This window comes from Helicoverpa zea, chromosome 26, assembly GCF_022581195.2.
Source record: "Helicoverpa zea isolate HzStark_Cry1AcR chromosome 26, ilHelZeax1.1, whole genome shotgun sequence".
Lineage (NCBI taxonomy): Eukaryota > Metazoa > Arthropoda > Insecta > Lepidoptera > Noctuidae > Helicoverpa > Helicoverpa zea.
In genome coordinates, this window is record NC_061477.1 from 6,459,611 (window position 1) to 6,485,973 (window position 26,363).

General features: G+C 37.0%; 3 protein-coding genes across 9 annotated transcripts; all 3 read right to left on the reverse strand.

The window, feature by feature from the left end:
• Positions 1-1,331: 1,331 nt before the first annotated feature.
• Positions 1,332-2,756, reverse strand: LOC124643096 (cysteine-rich PDZ-binding protein). Its single transcript, XM_047181950.1, has 2 exons — positions 2,355-2,756; positions 1,332-1,994 (listed from the first exon to the last, which is right to left on the reverse strand). The coding sequence occupies exons 1-2, from the start codon at positions 2,525-2,527 to the stop codon at positions 1,865-1,867; spliced, it is 303 nt and encodes a 100-aa protein (XP_047037906.1). The 5' UTR covers positions 2,528-2,756; the 3' UTR covers positions 1,332-1,864.
• An 867-nt stretch (positions 2,757-3,623) lies between these two features.
• LOC124643044 lies at positions 3,624-9,352 on the reverse strand. The gene is made up of 5 exons (XM_047181882.1): positions 9,296-9,352; positions 8,236-9,090; positions 7,347-7,370; positions 4,247-7,033; positions 3,624-3,802 (listed from the first exon to the last, which is right to left on the reverse strand). Exons 1-5 carry the CDS (start codon positions 9,350-9,352, stop codon positions 3,701-3,703), a joined length of 3,825 nt encoding a protein of 1,274 aa, XP_047037838.1. The 3' UTR covers positions 3,624-3,700.
• A 533-nt stretch (positions 9,353-9,885) lies between these two features.
• Positions 9,886-24,524, reverse strand: LOC124643119 (serologically defined colon cancer antigen 8 homolog). Of its 7 annotated transcripts, XM_047181975.1 has the most exons (15): positions 24,301-24,524; positions 23,700-23,883; positions 21,671-21,801; positions 21,082-21,255; positions 20,380-20,517; positions 19,960-20,054; positions 19,068-19,221; positions 18,423-18,584; positions 17,424-17,529; positions 17,093-17,226; positions 16,751-16,855; positions 16,484-16,577; positions 16,052-16,169; positions 11,782-11,864; positions 9,886-11,183 (listed from the first exon to the last, which is right to left on the reverse strand). In XM_047181975.1, exons 1-15 carry the CDS (start codon positions 24,442-24,444, stop codon positions 10,411-10,413), a joined length of 2,595 nt encoding a protein of 864 aa, XP_047037931.1. In that variant the 5' UTR covers positions 24,445-24,524; the 3' UTR covers positions 9,886-10,410. The 7 variants fall into 7 exon arrangements, 6 of the variants coding, with proteins under 6 accessions (XP_047037931.1, XP_047037932.1, XP_047037937.1 ...); XR_006985875.1 differs by lacking the exon at positions 16,052-16,169; XM_047181981.1 differs by lacking the exon at positions 11,782-11,864 and having other exon boundaries at positions 10,954-11,183.
• Positions 24,525-26,363: the final 1,839 nt, after the last annotated feature.

The following is a 26,363-nucleotide window of genomic DNA, read 5'->3' on the forward strand; positions in this document are numbered from 1 at the left end:
GGGCAGTAGCTCCCACGGTACGCGGGTGAAACCGCGGGAAAACGGCTAGTGATGAATATAAATAAATCTACATAGTTAGAGTTATGATTAATTTTAAGATAATTGCAGCTTTTTTAAATAAGATCTTTTTTAAGAATGGGTGATTGCATTTTCGATGTCTGGTAGCACTTAATTTTGTAACGGGTCTCTCTGTCTTGATGAACACAATTTTACTTCAAATATACGTAAGTCGACTACTTACCGAAAGATGGTGTTTTTATAATATTAAATTTTCATGATAATATATCATATGTTTTGGTTTGTAAATAATCTATAAAAAACTTGTAGGATGCAAGGAAAAATGAAGCTGCTTTTTAAGGCAAAAATTGGTACCAATAATATACATTGATACAAGATTGATACGAAAATAATACAAATTCACTTAGAGGTTCTAGAAATGCAGCTATTCGACGACAGATGTCTCTAGCAAAAAATATGTTTTAAAGCTAAAATATTACTTACACGTGAAATGTTATCCTATGGTATGTTTGAGTTTGGATCCTGAGCAATTTCTACAATTAATGATAGCGCATTTCATCGTTTTAATCGAGTAACAAATAAAATCTGTTGAAATTGTGGTAAAAATACAACCATGACAAGATGTCAGTTTGATGTAAAGGACGGTATATGGGCGGTGTCCAGCCACGCCTGCCGTGACGTAGTCGTGACGTATTTGACCTACCTGAAGGCGCGTGACCTACCTGCGTTAGGGCATCTCCGCTAGTCTTTTCTCCTTCGTGGTTATTATACATATAAACCGTTCTCTTTAACCACTCTATCTATTAAAAAACCGCATGGAAATCGGCTGCGTAGTTTTGAAGATTTAAGCCTACAAAGTGATGATAACCAAGCCAAATACTTGCTGCCTCTTGGTCAAATCAACGATCTGACAACTGAAAATGGTTTGGTTATCGTTACAGTTAAATGATGCAACTCTCAATGTTAATAAATTATGTTAAAAGTAAATGTTCTGCGGATTATCCTAAATTCTCACTGACTAAAATACATGCTTCTGTTTATCATATACAGGGTGTGTCGTTCACAATCACATTAAATCCTATCGCATATACTTTATGATATTCTATGGCGAATTGTAAAAAAAATAACCTAATCCATTCAGTGGTTTAACCACAGAAGTCATTTTTCGTTTTTATAATTTACAACATCATGTGTAAAGCAGAGATAAAGTTAGGAGTATCAAATGTTTTGATCAGTTGACAGCTGTCAGTTTACAAGGGAGAATTTCAGTTGTTTGTGATGACTGACTTTTTTAAGGTGTTCTAATTTTCGCACATTTTTATTGTATTTACTTTGTTTGAAAAATCTTTTTTTTTGACTTTTTTGTTTTCTTTTTTCTTTGTGTTAATCGATATATATTAACCAGTATATTAACTCATTTCATTTAATGTGATTGTGAACAACACACCCAATATGTGATTGCATCCTAATCATGAATAGGCATAATATATTTTTGGTGCAAAATATTAAATAGCTACAAATACCTTGAATAATATGTTTAGCGTCAACTAGCTTCAATAAGTCCAATAAAAAATGTCTGTAAAATATTTTGTTTTTTCTGCAGTCTATATTAAGTGTAGCTGTATCTCAGACTATGACTATCGGTACACTAAAACATACTTGTAAAGTGGTACATCTCACTACGGTCATATTTTTATGCTGATATTGTAAATTGTAGTGGTATAAAATGATTACACATTAAAACAGGCATCAATATTGCTTCATGCGGTTTAAACCTAATTTCTCCTAATTTAGCATTCTGGCAATGCATAAAATGTCTTATAAATAGTTTGTATAGCTTCTTATGTTAAGTGGAGCTCTGTCTGTAGTTTTTAGTGTCTAATATCTTTTTTCCACACATGGCACATATGCCCTTTTTGTAGGCACACGCTTGGCAGTAGTGGGAGCCAACCTGATGGACCTTTGTTCTGCATATTCTGGAAAAAATTTACAAATATTGTTAATGATATTGAAGTAAATTAGTTTGTTCGTAACTTCTAAAGCAATGTCTCGTATATTGAAAGTTACGTAAAGTAAATTAACTCTTTTATGTAGTATTGTTTGATCAAAAAGTTTGAATTATAGGTACAACTTTATCTGCAGCCTTTAAAATAGCAAAATAACTGTCTGTAGTTCTCATGAAAACAGTTTATTTGCAGGACTTATTCATCACTTGAAATACTGGACAGAGGATGTCATTAGAATACTGGTGAATAGGATACTGACAGGTCCTAGACTATTGTCATTATTAAGGCCATCTTTGGGTCAAGAAAACTACAAATATGAGTGAAACTTGCCTGCATTCTTGAAATTTGCTCGTGTATGGGTTAAATCGTCCCTTTTTCGCTGTGAGTGCCTTATTTTCACCAACTTTTCTGCCTCCGGACTCCACAGTATTCCTGGCTCCAGTTTTCCAAGGGTCTGGAGTAATCACGCGGCCAAGTTTCTTCTCACATTTCTCACAAACCATGATTTTTGTTAGCGAATCTTGCAAAACAAAATTATAACCTTAAAACTTTACACCGATGGTAGAATAATCTACTAGTCTATCTACAGAAAATATTATTATAAACTTTCAGTTATTTTGCGAAATTAATACCATTTAAAGTATTTAAGTAATGTAAAACTATTAATAATTCAATATTTAGCAACGTCAAACAAACAAACAAATCTCTTCTACATTATACGTCAAGTTGACGTTTTACGTCATGTCTCGAGTGGGCCTTTAAAAACTCAGGTGATATTCTAGTTGAAGCAATATTACGGTTTTTCAAAGATTACGGTTTTTCGTAACCCACGTTACTTTTAGATTCGTGAGTTGCGAGAAAGCCTAGCCACTCTAGCCAGACGCAGTTGTTGTCGTTGACGTGATTTCAACTATAATATAATTATGCTCATCCACTAACTGAATAGTTTAAATCTCAATAAATGGCCACATATTGACTTAGTAGCCTTGAGAGGCTTCCTCACTATTCATCCTCCATCGGTCTGGATGCCTTTGCGTGTGTTGGCCTCTCGAACAGAGTACAACAATCACGGACGAGTATATTTTTTTACTAGTTCGTGCAAACGATGTAGGTTTTTGACGACGGTCGGTACGATTGCTGCACGCAATCAAGACTTGTGAACTAAGAGCTGGTTGCTAACTCAGCTTCAAAATGGCTCGTTTCGGCTTCTCGTACTTTTACGACAAGGGAAAGGAAACATTTTGACACATTAGTGAGGACGTGGGGTGGTCTCTTCTTCTACTGCTTTTACTTCATCCATATACATAACAAGGGATACAAGTGAAATTAAATAAAGTTCATTTGTATAAGATAGGTATGGTATATGGTACATCACATTACATAGAGCGTCTCATGTGCTATCGAAGTAAAAACACGGTTTTAATAAATAAATAATAAATAACGCTTTAATGAAAAACAATAAGGGATGATTACAGATGGTGGATTTACAGAGACCTACAATAAGAATTAAATTAACATTATATTCATCGAAGTAACGAAGTCAAACGATTGAAAAAAACAAAATTTTGAATGGAAATATATGAACATTTTATCCAGGAAAAATGGCTGTTGTGATGATGAAAAATTATCGCATTAGTGTGAAATCATTCTCTCCACCCAATGCAGTATAAAATAATTTAAAATACAGCATCAAGTATCTTGTCTGGCGTCGGGTTGGCCGCTTCTTTAACTATATACTTCAACTTGTTTCCAAGAGAATCCACCTTCCCGAGTATTTTCTAGAAAATAAACAAAAATATTATTCGACAATCCTCAGATTGTTAATTTAGCACTCTCCAGATATTTAAGTACTATATAGTAGAACTCGTTAATGTTTTATTCATACTCAATCAATTTTGATTTGGATCAAAATCGCATTCCCTTTATTGTTAAACTGACCCTACCTGGAGCTACCCTGGAGTAGTAGTCAAAATCTTCAGCTACCTATTAATTTTTTTATCACTTATCACTCTGCAGCTACCGCAATATCCTTTTAGGGTTGTATCTTTTAATGGCAGTCAAGTACATTTCTATTTTAATATACTACCATCATATTTCTTATCCGTGGTCGGCACAATGTCCTCTTCCATACTTCTCCGTCTGACGTCATTTCTCTCCCTAGATCCCTGCATACTCCCAGCCATATCGTCTCTCATTAGTAGTTAGAATTAAAATTAAATTACCTTCATTTCCTTCATAACTTTATCCTTCCACGTTTTCCACCAAGAGACAAGATTGGAATTAAATGATGGAGAAAGCAATTTCTTAATTCCCGTTAGGTCATTAATTGGTATGTCTGAAGCTGATTCAAATTCTGATAGTATAGATGTTAATGGGTTCGTGTTAGACGAGCCAGTGTTAATGATAGGTACAGGGTTGTAAGTATATTCTGTTTGAGGTTTTTGTGAAGAAGAACTTTGAGTTGTTGAGCTTATTTCGGGCCTGGCTACTGCATTAAAATAAAAACCAAAGCGGTTCATGGAACCTGAATTTGAATCTAGATTACTACTGGAACTAAAATCTGAACTCTCACGACTAAAAGTATCCAAGCCTAAAATTGAAGATGGTATACTTGAACTGGTTGGAGACGAAGTGAACATTGAACTGCGACTTATGGAATTAGCGTTAGATTCAGAATTTGAGGATGAATAACTTATTGACTTTGAATCTGAACTTGACGATAAGTATTCCTTACTGCCATGCCTGTCTGACTCGTCAAGCTTGTCACCAATGCTATCGCGCAAAAACGAAAACATTGAATTGCGAAATATGGGATTGGCGTTAGATTCAGAATTTGAGGATGAATAACTTATTGACTTTGAATCTGAATTTGACGATAAATATTCCTTATTGCCATGCCTGTCTGACTCGTCAAGCTTGTCACCAGTGCTATCGCGCAAAAACGATGAAAATATCGATGTAGATGTAGGGGTGATCTCTTTTCTTTCGTCATTAGTAAATTCTGCATTAGCATTTACATTAGCCTCATCTTTATAATTTTGTGATCGATAAGCTTTAAGAGTATCTGATGAACGGATCTTTCTATTTTCCCTGGTAAGATCTTGAACCTCAAATGGAGTATCAAAATCTGCAGACTCAAATAGTACTTGAACACGGTTATCAGGCAAATACCTTACTATCTTCAAAAGACGAGTGTCGTCACCAGTCAGATTAAAACTGTGCATTGACCTTAGGAAATCGTCGTATGGCATAGTGTTTTTGACTATAAACTGAGGACGGTATACAAGGATTTTGGGATATTTTACAAGATGTGTCAGTTCTACGTACCCTTTATTAGTATTTAGAGCAAAAGGTATAACAAATTCCGGCGCCTGAAGTGATCTGTCACGTGCCCTCTTAAGAAAATCCGTCATACTTTCATATCTATTGGCATGTATTTTACTTTTTGCATCGATGTTTTGAGCGTATTCTTTATACTCATCCAAATCACTTAATGGTTCTCCCGTCACGGGGATATAGTCGTATTCTAAAATATAGTCTTCATAATCGACTTTTACGCCTCTCTGTCCTTTTTCTTTGTTGATGAGTTTTGTTCTTACAGTCATTTTATCATCATCATCATTATTATTAAAAGATAATATCTCTTCGGGGTTAATCATAATTGGGTATGCATTTTTATTATCTGTTTTGTAAGTTGCATCGTAATTGTTATACATCGGCACTGACTGATAATATTGTTCATAGTACGTGTTGTATTCATCGTTAACATTTGCCTTACTAATATCAGATTGTAATTTTCGGTTATCGGTATTTTTGGCAATTGTAGGTGTTGCAGAATGTCTATTTCTGACTCGACTTAGTCTATATTTCTGGGAAGAAGTGCCAAATTTTGTATCATGCCGAAGTGCATTTCTGTCATTTTCATGCCCCGTGTCATGACTCTTGTGTACTAGTGATTTACGTATACTACCTTCTGTGTTTTTCCTCGTTAATTTACTTCTACCTATACCCTGGATATGAGTTTGACTGTCTTCTGAAGGAATAAAATTAGAAGCATGTAAATAATAACGATTATTTGGTCTATTATCATCATTTAATGATCTCATCGTGTTATCAACTTTACACTCCTGGAGTCCCATAAATCGTTCTAAGACTGGTCTCAGTGATATCAATAATTTACGTATAGCAGACATTTGACATCTACTCCTACTGAGTTTCCTAGTGGCAGGCTTTCGAGTTGATTTCGAACGTAGGTTTAATTTATCTTCTGCCTTCTGATTTTCTGAACTGCGTATGGAATGAGATGTATCGTTTTTATTTTCTTTTCTTCTTTCTATAACTCTTCTGTTTTTGTTTGAATTCGGTAGTTGTCTTGGAACTTTTCCTTTGTGGTAGTCATTGTATAATTCATCTTCAATGAGTATGTTTTTAATATCAGGATTTTCCTCAATGTCTACTAGAGGCGGGTGATTGATTACTAAATCTCTTCCAGACTGTTTTCGTCGTCCGAATTCACTGTCTTGGGCTATTGTATCTTCATCGTCTAGACATTTAACAGTATTTTCCAAATAGCTTTTATACAGTATGTCGATTGACAATCTAAGGTATTCTTCATTGATTTGTGCACAGTCTTCGTTATTGCTGTCCTCATAGCGTGGCTCAAGGTTACTCGTAATTGTTAGTGTTATTTTATCAGTATCAGCTTCATCCTTAACTATCTGTTTCCTAATTTTGGCAATAACGTTACCTATTTTGTCCCTACTTTCATGTTTGACTTTGTAATTGTCGGGTGACGGTTTAGCGTTCTGATGTTCCAAGTAGGCTTGTATGATGATGGCTATGTTGTGTAATGCCTTCTCGTTGGGTTGTTCAGTGATGTTAAGGTGCTTTGATAAGTTGCTCCACAGTTGTGCAAGGTTATCGTTGTATGTTTTGCAAGTGTCTGGGTTTTGGGTGTAGCCTGCTTCTGTGGATCTTTTATATCGTTTGGCGGGGCGGTCTTGCGCATCCTGCAAGTTATATATTTAAGGGATTAATTATCTCTATTTATAATTTCAAGGAGATAAAAGACGGATGCACTTTGAATCCCTTTTCAGTGCTTACGAAAGTGAATGTTTTCAAGTCTCTTTAGCAAATACAAATAATTTAAATCTTTACCAAAACTCCTGTAGGGCCCGTCTGTGCTCACAATAATAATGAGTGATTTATGAAAATATTCACGGATGATAAATCAATGAAAATAACACTCTTCTTTTCTTCTTGGATGGAAAAAACACTCTACATTTGTTAGTTTTATGATCTTCAAAAGTTTAGAACACTTACCCCCAATCGGCGCAAAATTGATTGCTGTAAAATGTAAAATAGTTTATTTAAGTAATAGTTTTGTAAGTTTCTTTAAGTGTCATCAAGAACTTCTTAAAATCAAAAACTGTTATTTTATAACTTACTTTTTTAAATAATAATGTTATAATATTTAAGTTTGTTACAAAGGTGTTATTTGTATGTGTGTACCTGTACCTACGTCGTGTGTGTGTAAGTCGTGGTGGCCTAGTGGGTAAAGAACCAGCCTCTCGAGTATGAGGGTGTGGGTTCGATTCCAGGTCAGGCAAGTACCAATGAAACTTTTCCAAGTTTGTATGTACTTTCTAAGTATATCTTTGACACCAATGGCTGATAAAAAAGGTGAAGGAAAACATCTTGAGGAAACCTGGACTATATAGTCTGAAATCACCAACCCGCATTGAGCAAGCGTGGTGATTAATGCTCAATCCTTGTCCGTGTGAGAGGAGGCCGCAGCCCAGCAGTGGGACGATAAAAAGGCTGTAACAGAACCTGTACCTATGCATTAGGTCATCTTTGAATTTACTTGACTTATTCTCAAAAATTCTTTTAGCCCATGAGCCTTGTAGGTTGTATTGTAATACAGAAATTATCAATTTATTTATAGCCAGAAAATTCAATATCATATTTTATATTCGCTCCCGTCTAGTTTACTACCATTGATTAATTATTTAAATCATTTAAAAAATAATATAATAAGTGCTGATAGATAGTTTGTGAAGATAAAAAATATACTAAAGTATATATTAAAGTATAAATAATTAACGGTAAACCCACGTTCAGTGACGTGATGTGTACACAAGGTTTTGAGTGAAAGAGGTCAGTTGTTTTCAGCTAAATTGGGCCACACTTCGCGATTTCCTGTACTTACTTGTTTCTCGTTGTAAGTTGAGGTTTTAGGCAAATTCCTTAAGTTTCCTTTAACTTTAATTATTTTTTTAAGCAAATTCATAAATCGTTGTTGGTCTTTCTTGTTGATGTCCAAAAATTTCGAATTGCTTCTCAAATCCTTAAATGATTTAGGTTTACTTTGAAGTTTATTGTCACTATGTTTACGCAAATGTTCAAATTGTTTACTCAATTTATAGAGAGTTTTTAAATGACTGGATTTCTTCTCAAGCCTTTGCTTTTCCTCTTTTTTGTCATCGGTATTATCTGAATCATTTGTTGCATCTCTATCGGCTGAATATTTCTTTGCATTATACTTGTCTTCAGAAATTTTTAATACAGGATGGTCGTCAGGTGTTTCAACCGCATCATCCACTGCATATCTTAAATGTTTCTTGTTAAAAGAATATTTTTTATTATTAGCAAAATCTTTTGAATTTCTTAAAGACTTGGTGTTCTCGGAATTCACTAGTTTTTCCATAGCTTCGATCAATCGATTAGTATCAACGGAATTCAACGAATCTGCTTTATTTTCCTTTCTGAGGTATCTTTTGTTAAGTTTATGCAGTATAAGGGGTGTACGAACACGTTTTTGTAATTGCAGATGTTTTAGCATTTCCTGTAAATTATCTAAAATTACGTCTGGCTTTCGATAATTGCTTTGAGGTGTGTATGTTTTTGCTGCTTTTTCGTAATCATCATATTCATCTTCAAATATATGATTTTCAGCATCTTTGCCAGCTGATAGAACGTGTTCAATATCATTTTTGGCTTCTTTTTCAAAATATTGATTAGTGAGAGTGACCTGGCTTCTCCCCGATGTAATTCCGTCATTTTTCTGTAAAAATGTGACCGTGTTAGTACTTTTGCTGTTGAGTTTTAACGTAGATAATCTTTTAAGGTACTGGTATCGATATTTTACGAGGCGTAACTAGCTAAACTTTATTAGCTACAGGTACAGCGTACTTTTCTATTCGGACAATGATATCAAAAGCACCTACAAGCTCCTAATTCTTAGTTATAATAAAATAAATAACACTTACCGCAAAACTGCCAATAAAAGCACATTTTATTAAAATATAAACCAATGTACTTCTCATTGCGCTCACGCACGATTGAGCGCAACTTAGTTACCGTGCCAAATTCTTACAAAATAGTAATTAATGTTATCGGATAAAACCGAAAATTGATATTGGCACGAGTATGTTATATTAAATTGTATTGTTGGTTATTTTATCAGGTTTCCTCGCTTCAAAGAATAAGCCACTTGTAGTATAAATAAATAAGGTGATAGAAATATAATAGATTCGTAAAGTTTCTACATACTTTACTTTAGTTGTCTACATTAAAGTTGCCACATCAAAATTTTACTTACTGCATTAAAAAATATTTTAATAATACTTTTATAAATAAGATTTTTCATTTAGGTATATAAACGATCTGTCTTTGGCAATCATGCATTTTTTAGGTCTATTAAGTCTATCAATTTCCATACGTAACGTCCATATTTAAGAGCTGTTTCTGTTAAAACTACCTTTTCTCAATTTAACCGAATCTAACAGAGGAAAATGAGCATGAAATAGCTACACGTGGGTCTCGCCAATTACTTTAGGTGTTAAATGAAACAACCAAATGATCTATAAACATTATATTGAGCAAAAATAATTTTAATTATTATTTTAAAGGTGTTACATTTGGTAGAGAAATTTTAATGGAAAATTTTCTAGCAACTAAGAGAAATTGATTAATCATTAGACAAATATTTAAAATTTTCTACGTATTCGTTTTCATTTCTAAGATAAGAAATATTCATTACCGTTTATTGCATTAATGAAAGCGTTGCGTTTATAAAGTACTATTTTCATTTTGAGTTTATTTATTTTTTATTCTATTAGTTGCTTCAAAACTATCCCTTTTATGATAAACTAGAGTAAAACCTTTTCAATCGTAAATAACTTTATTTTAGTTCTTCAATTACTAATGAATCAGTTAAATCTAGTTTTTGTTTTGTTTTCTATGTAACTATAACATGCCTAACATCAAAAGCTTCATTAGGTATCTACAATTAATATTTAAAAACTAGCACAAATACATAAAACTAAAAAGCTATATAACAAAATATTGCACAAAAGAAGACAACGTAATTCTAATAAAATTGCTAACTTTGACTAGGTATGTTATCTTGTTGTAAATTATTGCTCTCATTCCTTGAAATTTCATGTTCCGAGTTATCGTATGCTTGATATTCTTGTGTATAATCTGAAGCATTATAATTTCCTTCTTGCTGAACGTTGACATCATTTTGCGGATTTTCAGTAAGATATTCTTTAGCATACTCATTTGTGGCATAGTTCTCTTCAACAGGAAAATGATCAATTGTTTCACCAGCATTATATTTTTTATGACTCGGTTCATAGTGCATCTTCGGATCAGGTGTTGAGTCATCATATTCCTGCGCGTATATTTGATCCACATTCTCCGGTTGCGGGTACTCATTGAAGAAACCCTCATAATCTATCTTCTCTTTTGGTTCCTGGTAATGTTGTTCGTAACGGAGATCCGTAGCTGGAAATTCTTGCGGTTGTTCAACGTCCATAGGGTTTTCCCTCACAGTTTCACTTTCTGTAGTAGCTCTAGACTCTTCCTGTTGTTCGAAATATTCTGTTGTTTCTTCGTAGCCTCTGTCTGTAGGATGAGCATTTTGAGAAATATTTTGTTGTGCTACAACTTGGTTGTGGTTTATTTCTTCTTGTGGTTCAAATGTGTTGTTGTCTTCGACTATTCCTGTTTGATGACGGTCGTCTCGTCGGACTGTTGTGTCCCGGGCGTGTGCGGTGTGTCCGGGGGACTCAGCTCCGGGATAGTCTCGTCCGCTGTCGGATGGGGGATGTGGTACATGTCTGTCGGCTGAGGTCGGGTGCGAGGGATGTGCTGTGAAAATTGATTAGTATCATTAACGCTAAAATAAGTTTGTTTGTTCTTCTTGTTTAACTTTGTTTGCTTCTTGTTTAATATTATCTGCGTATAGTGCTATGTTAGGGTAACATCTATATAGGCATTTTTTATCAGTATTTTTTTCTACAATTACTGGTATAACTATACATATTGCTCTGCCTTCTTCCACATCCTGTACCAAACTTGATCGAATAATCATTATCATTATCAGTGTAAGTAATACTATATTAAACAAATTTTCGTTATCCTAACGAGTGTCACTAACTGTCTCAATAGTTAACATCATCAATCTATTTAACATTGCCATCCTTTTGTTAGACATAGGGCTCTCCAAAATTGTTATTTATCTCCCGATCTTCAGCTTGGAAGGAATCTATACCTATACTTACTAATATTATAAAGTAACATTTTTAAGTTTGTATGTAGGGCGTAATCTTTGGAACCACTGGTCGGATTTCCAAAATTCTTTCACTGATAGATAGCTACAAAGTCCCATAATGCCATAGGCTACATTTTATCCCAGTACGGACAGTAGTTCCCACGGGACGCGGGTGAAACGGCTACTCATACATACCTTGAAAATGGCTAGGTGCGTGAGGAGTCTGGATGGATCGCGACAGTCCGTTTACTTGACGCTGCAGAGTGGCCAGTTCTTGCCTGAGCACGCCACACGTGAACACACAGACAAACAAAGTGAGGCTTTTAGCAAACACCATGCAGAATACAAATATTAATCAAAAGGGTCTTTTAAAGTTAGTTCTAGACTATATCAAACCAGCCCCGGATCTTCAATTTTTTTTAGGCGGGGCAAAAAACTGAAAAATGCCGCCCCGCCTACATACTTATGTTTATTTTCACCAACGTAACTTTTTTGGTAGGTAAAGGACTTAAAAAATGTGTCCAAATCATTGTAGGCTCAAACTGTTGGCCAGGTTTAAGTTATAAAAGTCGAGACAGATTAATGTACACAAAAAGTTAATAAGTTTTTAAAAGCGCTGTAAAGTAACAAGCAGTCGGAAGCGCAAACTTTTTTGATTTTGAGGACTCCATAAATATTTTTTTTTGCTACATTTGGCTTTTATAAGGTAAGACAGGGTGAATTTGACTTCTGAAGGTAACAAGGAAATGTCTGTATAATAGTGCGCGAGCGAAGCGAGCGCGAAATTTTTTGAGCGTATGACACAAAATTACCTGGTTAAGTACATTGTCAAGCAACACTTTTTTAGGATATTTGTTTGAAGACTCACAAATTAAACTGGGAATTATGTTCAAATAAAAATAAACCATGATTAGAGCGAATGTCTTTTGTGTTCATTGATTCGGTGCGTCTATAAAAATAATAAACCATCAGAAAAATAGTAGATACATTTTCATTTAGCCGCGAGCGTAGCGAGCGAGAATTTTTTCACTTAGTTGGAGGATGTTTAAAGTGAAAAATAATCTAAATGATAAATTAAACAAAGCAAAGGCAACTCTTTTAGAAACTTTGCTAGTCAGTATCATGATACAATGGAACTTCCTTATCAAACGGGTGTAATTTCATCGAAATTTCCGTTGGTGGGGCGTCCCGCGGCGCCCCTGAGACCGAGGCGCCCGGGTTATTGGCACACCCTGCACCATAGGTTAAGACGGCCCTGTAGGTAACTATTATGGTAATCTGTGATGTAGGATTTAAATAATAATATAAATTTAAATAGGATTTCTCGTGTCAAGCACGAGATACTTATGCAACGTTTAACAGATATTGGCTTAGATGGGAAAGATCTTAGAATTATAAAGAATTTGTACTGGAACCAAACAGCGAAAATAAGGGTGGAAAATTCGGAGACTGACCAAATTGATATCTGCCGGGGAGTCCGCCAAGGTTGCATTCTGTCACCGTTATTATTCAATCTGTACTCTGAAGCAATTATAACAGAAGCTCTGGAAGGTCTCGAAGTCGGAATCACGATAAATGGCAAGATAGTCAATAACTTGAGATACGCCGATGATACAGTACTTCTGGCCTCAACGCAACAAGACCTGCAGTATATATTGAACAGAGTTCACGAGTGCAGTCTAAGAGCAGGTTTGAATATGAATGTTACCAAAACTAAGTACCTGGTTGCATCTGGTACCCACATCTCGGCCCCTCAATTAAGTATTGCAGGCTCAGATCTCGAACAGGTTCAGCATTACAAGTATCTCGGTGCTTGGGTGGATGAAAAATGGGAAAGTGACGAAGAAATTTGTACCCGTATCGGAATTGCCCGAGCAACATTCCAAAAAATGCGGAAAGTTCTGTGCAATCGCAATCTTGGAATTAAACTGAGAGTCAGAATGCTTCACTGTTATATCTGGCCACTAGTATTATACGGAAGCGAGGCATGGACGCTTAAAGTGAACACCCAAAAGCGGCTTGAAGCCTTCGAGATGTGGTGTTACCGCAGGATGCTACGCATAAGCTGGATGCAGAAAATTTCCAACGAGAAGGTACTTCAACGCGTCGGTGAAACCAGGGCATTGTTGCAGACCATCAAACGCAAAAAAGTTGCCTATCTTGGTCATGTACTGAGAAACGATAAATACCAACTGTTGCAACTAATAATGATGGGCAAAAAAATAAAGGGTAAAAGACGCGTTGGAAGGCGCAAGAAATCTTGGCTGCGGAACATCCGAGAGTGGACGAGTATTGCCAGCGTTGAAGACCTGTTTCGCTTGGCACAAAATAGGAAAAAATTTGCTGAGCTGACGGCTAACCTTCAGTAGTGGAGAGCCACCCGAAGAAGAAGAGGATTTAAAATCAGGCAGCCGCCTGATTTTGCCGCCCCCTGACTTTGCCGCCCGGGGCATGGGCCCCGGCTTGCCCCCCCCTAGATCCGGGGCTGTATCAAACTTCAGAAACGATTTGAAAGGGTCACTTTATACAGTTAGCTCTTGGTTAGTAAAGATCTTTTTACAATTAGACATTTTGAGTCAAATATCGGCTATGTAAAAGAGAAAAAATATAATAAACTAAAACTACAGTTAAATCATGCAAACATGCTTGATGCAACTAACTACAATGTTTCTCCAAATCATCACTCTGGGACACACAATCGTCTTCCCTTACCTTCGCCGGATCGTCATCAGAATCATCAATCCTATCAATGGAGAGATCGCTCAGATTCCTCGTCAACCCCCCAACATCATCCCTTGAAGTGTCACTCAAACTATCGGCCCTTCTAAATCTATGTCTATAATTAGGGGTCGAAGTATAGTAAGTGCGATCTAAGTCATAAGATGTCCGACTATGAGGGTACCCACTCAAAGGAGTGTAGCTTCGCAAAGGTGTGATGGTCGTGCAATATTTCTTATGGGAACTCCATAAGTTCCGAAGCTTTCTCATTAATTCAACGTTCCTGCAAAGCAATTGTGTTCTTTCTGCTCTGAAATGGAAATTTTGAGTGAATTTTGTGAAGCTACATGAGAACTAAATATGAATTTGCTAATGAATCTAAAAATATTAAACTGAATAATTTCTAAGACTTTAAAAAATGAAGTGTTGTCTAGAGCTGGCTGAATAAATGAATATAAAAATGCATTTTAACAACTATTTATTGCACACACTTATACATGGAATCGTTACCCATTTAAATATATTGAATTTTTGTACTGTCTCACAACACAGATAACACTGAATACATAATACTTAAATAATATGCCAACAAAATTACAACAAGCTTACTAGTATCACACTACATTGCACAAAGGTTACAACAGTTAGCATTAAACAATTTAACACTGGCAGTCGATAATGGTTTCATCATTTTATTCATCTACTCTCGTAACATTAAGAACAACCTATTTCTCTCTATCATGAAGATATAAACTGTAATCTATTTCATTATCCATAAGGTTCAGATTAATTAGAAGTCTACCAGTGTTATCTACATCTAGCTTAACTTAACTACTCCTCACTCTACTTGTATACGTCATTCGCGTTGCTATCAATTCCTTTACTCAGTCAAACAGAAAATGCCCAGTATTAGCATTTTATGAAGCTTCTTCTTCTTGAACCGTCTCTGGTTCTTTCGCTATTTCACTTTCTGGATTAACAGTATCCGACACATCTTCTAGCATTTTACTTTCATCTGTATTCTCAATGATGCCTTGACTTGCTTCAGCAGATTCAACATTATTCTGATCTGTTGACAGAGCTGGTTCTGCATTCAAATCTGGCTGACTTTCCATTTCTTGGGCACTTTCTTCTACACTATGACTGTCTTTAGCATCTACTTGTTCTGTAGCACTAGTTTTATCATCGATAATCTCTACAGTCTCATTTAATACACGAACATCGCCATCTGAGACTTCCATACTAAAGCTATTCTTGACGCCTCTATTGTCATCAGTTTGCACTACTATTTCCTCAACTTGTGCACCTCGCTTCTTCTTCTCTTTCTTCCTAGGCTTTGGAACCAACTTCACGCTTATGTCAACTTTAATAGGCTCCTTTTTCTCCCGTAAAAAGGGCTGTTGAATCATAAGTGGTAGGTTGTATATTTTCTCTCCCTTGATGTTTGTGAGATCCTGATTGGTCGTCAACGGGCCAACGACGATTGGCGCGTAGTTATTCGACGAAACGGACTCTTTTGCGGAGCGGCGCTTGGAACGGCGAGTGTCGGCATCGCGCGAGGTCGAACGGTCGCGCTGTGTTCTGATTGGTTCGCCTGAGCGGCCGCGACTCTGCGCACTGCCTGCCACCAATAAAAACACAGCACGACGTTAAGACAATACTTTTAAATGGGTAACGATATCAGCCAGCAATGTGAGGATAGTGATTACTGAATAAGTCATGCTATTAGATTGTAAAGAGGTCGTACTTGTGCCTACGGTTTGCGTCGTCGAGCTTGTCAGTGAGCGATCGACATTCGCCGGTGAGTTTCTCCATCAGACTGTTTTGTGAATGTATCATGGACTCCAACCCAGCCACCGTTTTAGCTGCGGAACCAAATGTTCTAGCTTTAACTTATCTGTAGACACTACTAATGGGAGCTCTTTGTAAACAATCTGATGAATAAACTATTGAAAGTTAAGAAAGAAAGCCCTTTCATAGCACTATAGATGTACATCATGCAAGCGCAGAAGATGAAAGGGTAAAGTATGAATGTTTTGAAGGTATTGTTCCAAATTGTTTGTGTGAAGAATCTTCCAAAACATCAATAGTTTACCCATTGAATGAGGCAATTTCCCAAAGATTTCGTATACTTTAGACCCAACTTTGAGAGAAACTACTTAGTGTGGACTTTACGTACCGTGCTTATTCTCCATCGTCTCCAGCATCGAGGATAACTCTTTCTCTTTCTTGTGCTTCTCCGGCGATATCGGTGTTAAGTTTTTCATTGTTTGCTGCGAACAAAACAACATAATGCTTCTTTTGCAAAACAGCGTTTTATATAACACTTTCTGGTCTGAACTCCCGATATCTCTCTAACTCATCTTCTTTTTTGTTATTAGCAACGATGATACCCCCTTTTATCTGATAGATATTGAAGTAAATAAAAACTGTTTCGCAGCAATACCTCTTTCTCCAGATTGGAGATCTGTTCGGAGAGACGCAGATTCTCTCGACGTGAGTGCACCAGGTCTGCATCAGCGCGGTCTAAGCGTTGACGGAGAGACTGGATCTAGAACCACAGAATAAATCGTGGGTGAAGAGCATAATTGATTGAAAGAATTTAAAGGTGGCTAGAATTATCAGCTAGCAAGAATAATTACAGTAAAATCTTGAGGAATATAATAATGTACCAAATAAATAATCAAGGACTTTTCCGTTTTCGGCACTTATGTACCTATTTCCTTCTATAAATCAATCGGATTTTTAGTTGAAATTGTTTACTGGTATTTAAGTATGTAGTTGTTACCTCTGAATTGAGACGATTGGTTTCATGTTTGGCCTGACGCTGATGTCTCTCGATAGCTAGACGAGCGCTCGCCAGTTCTTCCTCCAGAGACGCCTTCTCAGCGTGAGCTTGAGCCAAATCCGCTTGCAGAGACGCTGGAACAAAATATTATTCGTTAACTTAATTCGGGTTGTAGCACCCAAGATGATGTGATGATGATAGGTGATGATGATTAAAATCGAAACTGTAACGCACCATATGTGTTTAAAGATATCAAATAAAGCAAGATCAGTTTGTATCCCAATGTGTGAATTGGTTCGTTCAGACGAAATGTCAAGATGTCTGTACTTACATATCTTGGTCTTCAATTCATTCTTCAGCTCGTCGATGGTGGCGTTTTTCATGGAGAGTTCTCGCTTCAGCTCATGTTCTTCACGACGTTGGCGCTCCAAATCAAACTGTCAAAATAAAAATTCAATTAGAAGATGAATGTAGATTATTATCAGGCTTGAGGGTTGATCAATGTAGAGGATAGATGGTCTTTAGGTGAGACATAAAAAAAAAGAAAAAAAAAAAAAAAAAAGAAAAAAAAAAAAAAAAAAATTTCTCACCACAAGGATACAAGTAATATGATAGTATAGTACATAATTTCACAATATATTATGGTGGTTCATATGCCACAAACGTTACACCCTATCCCCTGAACTAGGTATAGCCTGTATCTCAGGAGATATCTCCGTGATTTAATTGTTACCTTTGTGTATTTGGACTTGTTTGACCTGTTGTGAAGGCAGAAAGACAGCGTTCAATATGATGGTTTTATCTTACATACGATGATGATCTGATCTTTTTGTGACGTGGCAATGTCGCCGGGCGCCCTCGTCTACTAAGTTGCGGACTCTATCTATATTATATACTACATAGTTAGCTATAGCTCGGCAACACGTACCTGCAGCTTGGCAACATTGTCGTACTGCGCGGCGAGGTCGTGCTGCAGCTCGTCGAAGTGCGCGTTGTAGCGCTGTTCGGCCGCGCTGCGCTCCTGTATGCTCTAGTAGTTAGCTACAGCTCGGCAACACGTACCTGCAGCTTGGCAACATTGTCGTACTGCGCGGCGAGGTCGTGCTGCAGCTCGTCGAAGTGCGCGTTGTAGCGCTGTTCGGCCGCGCTGCGCTCCTGTATGCTCTAGTAGTTAGCTACAGCTCGGCAACACGTACCTGCAGCTTGGCAACATTGTCGTACTGCGCGGCGAGGTCGTGCTACAGCTCGTCGAAGTGCGCGTTGTAGCGCTGTTCGGCCGCGCTGCGCTCCTGTATGCTCTAGTAGTTAGCTACAGCTCGGCAACACGTACCTGCAGCTTGGCAACATTGTCGTACTGCGCGGCGAGGTCGTGCTGCAGCTCGTCGAAGTGCGCGTTGTAGCGCTGCTCGGCCGCACTGCGCTCCTGTATGGCGCGTCGAGCGCCCTCGCCCGCTAGCTCGCGGACTTTGTTGCGCTCTTTTGATAAATCGTCCTGGGGAACGACATAGTGTTGCATGACTATAGTTTCACGTACAGTTGAATGACGTAAGGCCGGCAATACACGGACCGCTTGAAGCAGTCAGGGCGACAGCTTCAAGCTGTCGACTGCACAGTGAACTGCAGAGTTCTATTTCGTTCTCGAACCGCTCGAGCAGCTGAAACTGATTAGGGGCGGTCGACAGCATGAAGCTGTCGCCCCTGACTACTTCAAGCGGTCCGTGTATTGCCGGCCTAAGAGTACACCGTAAACTAACCGATTAGGCTCGTTATAATGAAATATATGAGTCTAAATTCAACAACACATGTCGATCAACTGTATGAATTACTGTCCAATTCTGTCTCCTTTTAATAGAGAATAGATTGAAAAAATAAGAGTTTCATCATGGTGTGAAAAGCAAATTGTAAGTAATTTTAGGTAGACTTTTGATGATCCTCAAGCTTTAAACGAATTATAGCATCGGACAGTTTCACTTACCTTAAGCCTGCGCACTTCAGCATCCAGATTATTCCGTTCCTCCCTGAGCTGATGTTCCAACGCATCAGACCCTCGCTTGTACCTCCCGTCATCATCACGCTGTTCCAGGCTCAACTTCAGTTTGGATATCTGAGCTTCCAACGACGACTTATCTCTATAGGCACGAGAATTTGAAAGTAATCGGTGTTTGCCAAAGTCAGGAAAGCCGCACCATATAGGAATACACAGCGTAAAAAGAAGAAAGGTTATTTGGCAAAAAATTGTGGATATTTTATTGCCACAATCATATGAAAATCATGGAGTAATTTGTAAACATATAAAAACCGATAAAAACAGAACTTCAGCTTTGACATTTGAGCTTACAATGGCGATCTGTCTATTATCGTTGTAGAAAGAGAACATTGAAAGGAGAATTTAATCATATTCTTACATTCGATCTTATCCCAAAAGAAGAATTTAATAATTGGCAAAATTTATGGTTGCAGTAAAAATCTTGAAGGCAGAATTTTTTTAGTTTTGTTTTGGATTTGGACCTATTTATTTTTATAATTAGAAGTATAATAGATTTTCCCTGTGGTTTCTCCAACCCTTTACTAAAAAAACCGCATTGTAAAGAAAATAATACACGAAGGTACGGGTGGCCCACTTTTTAAATTAAGTCTTAAAGGTCATGCATTTGATCGTTAATTATTGGGCCATGAATTGCAAAAAGATTAACATTCGACAGTAAAATTTACATCAACGAATCGTTTGCAAAACCTCAATATTTTTTGGAGTATTTATAGCTACCAATTTACAAAATCTGCATTTTTATACTTATGTTTCATAAAATATTAAACTTGAACTTTGAAGCGTAAAAAGGTAAGGAAAGTCGAAAGAAAAGTTAGCTTACCTTTGCAAATTGTCAATTTGGCGCTTAAAGCCGTCGAGGCAGGTTGAGTCAACCAGCCCGGAGGCCAACTTGCGCTTGTTTTCATTGTTTTCCTCCTAAACAAAACACATTTCTAGCTAGATTAGTGGTTTGCAAAACTTTGAACTGATCTTCAAAAACAAGGTAACTATCAAGCTTGCTCGATTTTAAAACAACTCGCTGAAAACTGTTTTCTAATTAAAAAGTACATACTTAATATAACCAGTTTTTGCAGTTTGATCAGTGTTTTAGAAATTTGGTGTAGAAGTAGATTTTTCAATCCACCTTATCCGTGACAAAAATCGTGATGTGGTTACTCAAAATTTACTTTTTTTGGGATATCTGCAAATTCTATTAGTAGCTATAGCATCTGGAGTCATAGGTTACTAAAAAAGACCTTACCTGCACTTTCTTAAGGTCGATCTTGGCCTGCGTCAGTTGGGCCTCCAACTCAGCAATACGGGACTCAAACACGATGTTAGGACCTTCCAGTCTGGTGGAGCGGGACTTGGCAGATTTGCGGGCCTTTAGCGGAGTCGTCTGGTAACAAAAGGGGAACTTCTAGAACACAGACAGTTGACAGAATTCTACGACCTAGGTTTTCTAAATAAGGCTATGTAATACAGCGGGATATACATTGTTCTTTTGTAGGTGTAAGGGTGGAAACCAATATCACCCTGCCCCCAGGCTAGCCTTGATCGTTATTAGGCTGTGACGGCGACGACGATTTCCGTAGATAAAGTACCACCGTCTCAAGTGTGAGTGTGAGGGTCTAATTCCAGGACAGCATAAAGGAGAAATAAATGGAATATTGTATTTAAAATATTTAGTTGTTACCTTATTATCACTATCCAGTCCAGTGCTATCTCCCAGCTCATCCAGCTCGTCACTCTCGGAGCCGTTGTACGAGTGGAACATTCTAGAGGTGAGCTTGTTCTGTGCTTATTGAATCTATATGTATAAGTGCTTACCTTATTATCACTGTCGATTCCAGTGCTGTCCCCCAGCTCGTCAAGCTCGTCACTCTCGGAGGCGTTGTACGAGTGGAATATTCTAGAGATGAGCTTGTTCTGTGCTTATTGTATCTATATGTTCTGTTCTTACCTTATTATCACTGTCAAGTCCAGTGCTGTCCCCCAGCTCGTCCAGCTCGTCACTCTCGGAGCCGTTGTACGAGTGGAACATTCTAGAGATGAGCTTGTTCTTCTGAGCTTCGTGTAAGTGCTCATTCTCGGAGATCACCTCCTTTACTTTGCCCAGCAGGTTGTTTAGTTCATCCTAGAGAATATTTATGTGATTTATAATTTACTAGCTTCCACCAGCGGTTGCACCGGCATTTTATTCTAAAGCTTCGCTTTCTTTCCGAACGTGAATAAAAAGACGATTTTATTCTGATGTAGAGATAACTGCCAAGTTTCAACAAAATCTGTCCAGCCGTTTACACGTGAAGAAAAAAACACAAATATTAGAGCCTACCCAGGCGTTTTTAAACCCCGATGCAAAAGACTTTATAAGTTTTATCGGGTTGAGTAAGTATCATGATAATCCTAGTAAATCGTAGCTTTTAAATAGATGAACCGATTTAGATGCTGTTTTGTGTTTTTTAATCTTATTTCTCCAACATGTTTCTTTAAAATTTGTTCAGCGATTTCAAAGCTATGTATCAATCTATGTTATAAGCAGTAAGACATACCCTGCAATACTGGCTCTCTCGTTCCAGCTGTTCTATATACTCCTCCTGCTTCTGTATGAAGTTGATGACATCAGGGTTGGTGCCCCCGGTCAGGTCGCCACCACTGGCAGCCGCGGTAGTTGGAGCTGGTGCTGATGAAAGTGGCTTAGTTACTCAATAGGTACTCAAAAGTGGCTTAGTTAGATAGAAGTCAGGCCCGCCGTAAGCGTGCGTGCATGGCGTGCACCGCACGCGGGCGGCACGTCCTAGGGGGCGGCAAATCGAGCGACTTATCACGTTACATTTAAAAAATACAATATCTTTTTACCAATGATTTGATTTCAATATCACCGAACACAGCAATAGCGCTAAGAATATTACTTACACTGCCAGTTTCAGTTGCATCTGTTGAAAGATCATTTTCAAAATTAAAACTATTTAAGATCAAGGGCAAAAGCCCCGGGCGGGATTTAGGGGGCGGCAAAATTAAACCATAACTACTGATTACTGAATTATGAAATAAAAATATTTAGTAGATAAGCAATAAAATTTTAGAAAAAGCCGCCCTCGCTATGGTCGTGTCCTGTCAATTCTAACGGCTTCACCCTTTGCATCCCCAAAAAAATTCGCGCTCGAATGTATGTGGTCTACCATTTCACATTACCATACCATTTCTATCAATTTGAACATCGTAGTTTCTTGTATTGTTACCCAAATACCACCATGGTATTTATGTAAAAAGTTCATGTGATTTATGAAGTTCAGTGAGTTTCGATGTACAGTCAACTTCAGGTCAGTGGTAACAGTTTTATAGGAAAATCGTACTTATTACTATTGAGTTAAGGTGCATGACCACCACCACCACTAATGTGCAGTTTACTTTACCTAACAAAAAAAAATCTAAAAGGTTTTAAATAAAAGCTTGTACCTGATAGATAACCTGATAAATTATTTATGAATATTTTACTAGCAGGGGAAATGCACTCGACTCGATAACACAATCAGTTAAGTTAACAGGAATATTTTTAATCACACTGAATCAATTAGCTATCCAAGTACCTACTTAGTACTCAAAAGTTTAGTATAATATAATATGTATGTTAGTCTTTAAGGTATATCGGGTGTGTCGTTCATAATCACATTAAATGAAATGCGTTAATGTACTGGTTAATATATGTCGATTAACACAAAGAAAAAAGAAAAATACGTAAAAATAAAAAAATGTTTTTTTCAAACAAAGTAAATGGAATAAAAATGTGCAAAAATTAGAACACCATATAAAAGTCAGTCATTACAAACAACTGAAATTCTCCCTTGAAAACTGACAGCTGTCAACTGATCAAAACATACGATACTCCTAACTTTATCTCTGCTTTACACATGATGTTGTAAATTATAAAAACGAAAAATGACTCCTGTGGTTAAACCACTGAATGGATTAGGTTATTTTTTTTACAATTCGCCATAGAATATCATAAAGTATATATGCGATATGATTTAATGTGATTGTGAACGACACACCCGATATATCTATGGGCCTAAGCAGCCTGAAAATTAAGAGATTTGATTTGATTTGAAAACTTTCAGGAGTCCCTAACCAAAGTCATTTCGCTTCAGGCTTGCTATAAATATGGCGTATATTATAGGTACCTACCGTGTTACTATTTCCGTACCATATTAAAGGCAGCCGATGTACCTAGCCCGAGGATAGTGCAACGTAAGCTACGTGACACTATCCATGAGTGAAAGATTTTTTTAAAACAAAGGAGCTGTTACTTTACTGTTGCAAACGACTTACAAAGATAGTGTTTCCTCTTTATAATATTAGTATATAAAACTCACCAGTAACAGTATGTGGCGGTGTATAATTATTGAGACTGTCGGCGTACAACGTGGCGTATTTAGCTGTCAATCTCGGCCGCGGCTTGTACTCGGCCAGCGTGTACGAGCTGGGGTACTTCTTGTCCACGTCGCCGTCAGACTCGTCCAAGGTCTTGACGAATATGGCACAGATGCAAATCAACACCTTGTATTAGTGTAGAAAACTTACCAGTAGCAGTATGTGGCGGTGTATAATTATTGAGACTGTCGGCGTACAACGTGGCGTATTTAGCTGTCAATCTCGGCCGCGGCTTGTACTCGGCCAGCGTGTACGAGCTGGGGTACTTCTTGTCCACATCGCCGTCAGACTCGTCCAAGTTCTTGACCGAGGCTGAGCCGCCGTAGCTGCGGACCTGGTGAGGGAATTTTAATTTTGGAAAACTATAATTTTTGTGCAGGAAACAGCCTAATAAAAATGTTTTGTTTAAGACTTGAGTAAGGTTCTACATTTTTATCTTAACTGTTTTGATTTGTTTTTGAGTGATATAAAAAAAATATTATTTACTATTGGGTCACCGATTTGGAGGGTCAAATAGTACAAACCTTTAATTAAAATATTTACGAACGACAATACTTCGAAAAATACTATGAAAAATATCAGTACCTACGCTAGCCTAGCCTTTTAATTAGCTATTGTCAATTATTGTTGTCAGGTCAATAATCAAATCAGAAAAAGAAGTAAGTGAAAACTTATTTTTTTTTTTAATATAAAACAAGTAGATGATAATCATCAAGAAACACTTCAAGTATAAAAAAAAATATTAACTCACGCTTGGCGCATAATTCCCCGACAAGAAGTATCGCAACTTCGATACCGCCTCTTTGTAGGCCAACTCCGTGTAATCCGGTATCCTCTTCAAGCCATATTCATTCATTTTACTTGGACGCCTGTGCAAATAATTTGTATAATACATAATTAATAACTAAACGCAACTAACGGTCAACAAACAAAAACATTTTTAACTTTAGAAACTAAAAACAAAAAATAAAAATCAAATTTCGAATTCGGAACTAGTGTTGCGCATTGCGCCGCGCTGTCGAGTGCGGGGCTATTCGAATAGGTATCGATTCCACAACGCGGTTGCTAAGGTTACGGTTGTTGTCGTAAACAAATGGCTTGGGACTGCAGCGACATGCAATCCTGCAATCGATGTATCATCATAGATTAAGATAGGTAAATAGGATTATGATTACCGAATCGAGTTGAACTGATTAGCATGAATCGATTATCGGTAGGAGACATGCGATTTGAAGCGTTCTCAATTTGAATTTGCAAAGATTGAAATGTTTTTTTTTTAAATAGAGTTATAAAAAAGAGCATATTTTATAGGCCCAATTTAGTAAAACTTAGTTTTAGCTATGTATTTAGATACTAATATTGTACCTACTTATTTACAGTTTTGCGTGACGGTTCAACTGAATTAAGTTCACCCCTGACATCTTTTGACAATCAAAGTAGGTAACCCTAGGGCGCAGAAGTTAACAAATCGGGTATTGGAGGAAGGATACAGGTTCGAAGCTTTTTATAGACCGTTTACATGGGTACATAAATTCATTTATGGGATGATGCATTCGTATGTACGAACAATACAATGAATATAGTGGAAAAATATAGCGTTTTTTTGTCAATTTTTGAAACTTTTTTGTAGGAAAAAATATGGATAGTCCAGCAAAGACAGTAAGCGCGTTTTTCGAATCGTTTAAAAAATATTATTCTGTGCAAAAATATAGGTACAGACGAAAAAGGAAAAGGCTTTTTTTTAACTTATGCCAAAGTTAATATCTTGTTATTAGAAACCTTTTAAAATAACGTTCATTAGATTTTTTGAGCGCCAAACTAGATCAAGAACTACGAACTCGTGTCTTTCAATATCGTTGAACTTCTTTCAACTATAAAAATTATATTATTTATTGAAGATCCTATTAAGATCAGTTTAGTCGTTTTACCATAAAAGCATTAACAGACTGTTAGGTTCGCATAATGTGTTCTAAAATTTTCTTTGGAAAATCGTTAAATAAAATAGTACATAATAATAGATAATATCTACAAAAAAATTCTATTTAAAAAAGGTGTAATAAGTAATAAATAATAATTAGAAAAGTTAACCTTCATATAAAATCCTTATATTCTTTCTTTAATATCGAAATTCGAAATATACACATAACTTTTTACAATGACAACTACTTGCCGAATCTTAGTGCGCTTCAGTTTTCCGTTCATCTCCTTGTCGGAGCCAGCACTGGAGCCGCTCTTCACTCGGTAGCCCGTCGACTTCGGCTTGCTTATGTAACTTGTCGAGCCCATACTATCACTAGCACGCCAACTATCCAATCTCACCGCGATTTATATTCAGAACAACGCAAAATTTATGCCACCAGGAAAGTATTAAAAACCCTATTTTGCAATTCTCGCCGACGCGATAAAGAACCTATAAATTCAAATTTTCGAATTTCGAACGCATCGCGGGCGCGCTCTGCCGCCAATAGACAGGCTGTCGAAAAAGGAATGAGTTTTGGAATAAGAAGTTTTTGCTCCTTCCTGTGTTTTGTCCCGTTCGCACGCGCGGGAATAATGGCTATGTCTGTTTCGTATCGATGGAAAAGTTTTTCTTCAGGATACATTGTCTAGGAGCTAGCGTAGGAAAATTTTTACATCAACTTTTATATCATGGGCAAATCGAAAATAAATTAAGAATTTACATACTTAGATCAAAATGCAAAGCAGGGTAAAAACTGTGTTCTAAAGCAGAAGATCTAAATTTGAAAAAGGCTTGTAATAATTTAATTAGGTAAATACAGCTAATTGAATGAGGACTGTAAGTAAGTAATGTAA

What these genes read in the sequence shown, in the direction of transcription:
- LOC124643096 (XM_047181950.1), bottom strand. Translation starts at nt 2,527, where the DNA reads ATGGTTTGTGAGAAATGTGAGAAGAAACTTGGCCGCGTGATTACTCCA. An exon ending in AGCAAATTTCAAGAATGCAG is followed by an intron (nt 1,995 to 2,354) that starts GCAAGTTTCACT and finishes AATTTTTTCCAG; the next exon opens with AATATGCAGAACAAAGGTCC.
- LOC124643044 (XM_047181882.1), bottom strand. Translation starts at nt 9,352, where the DNA reads ATGAGAAGTACATTGGTTTATATTTTAATAAAATGTGCTTTTATTGGC. An exon ending in CAACTTACAACGAGAAACAA is followed by an intron (nt 7,371 to 8,235) that starts GTAAGTACAGGA and finishes TACATTTTACAG; the next exon opens with CAATCAATTTTGCGCCGATT. An exon ending in AAGTTATGAAGGAAATGAAG is followed by an intron (nt 3,803 to 4,246) that starts GTAATTTAATTT and finishes TTTATTTTCTAG; the next exon opens with AAAATACTCGGGAAGGTGGA.
- LOC124643119 (XM_047181975.1), bottom strand. Translation starts at nt 24,444, where the DNA reads ATGTATTATACAAATTATTTGCACAGGCGTCCAAGTAAAATGAATGAA. An exon ending in CTGAAGTGCGCAGGCTTAAG is followed by an intron (nt 18,585 to 19,067) that starts GTAAGTGAAACT and finishes GTCGTTCCCCAG; the next exon opens with GACGATTTATCAAAAGAGCG. An exon ending in GACGCAAACCGTAGGCACAA is followed by an intron (nt 11,865 to 16,051) that starts GTACGACCTCTT and finishes TGGCGTGCTCAG; the next exon opens with GCAAGAACTGGCCACTCTGC.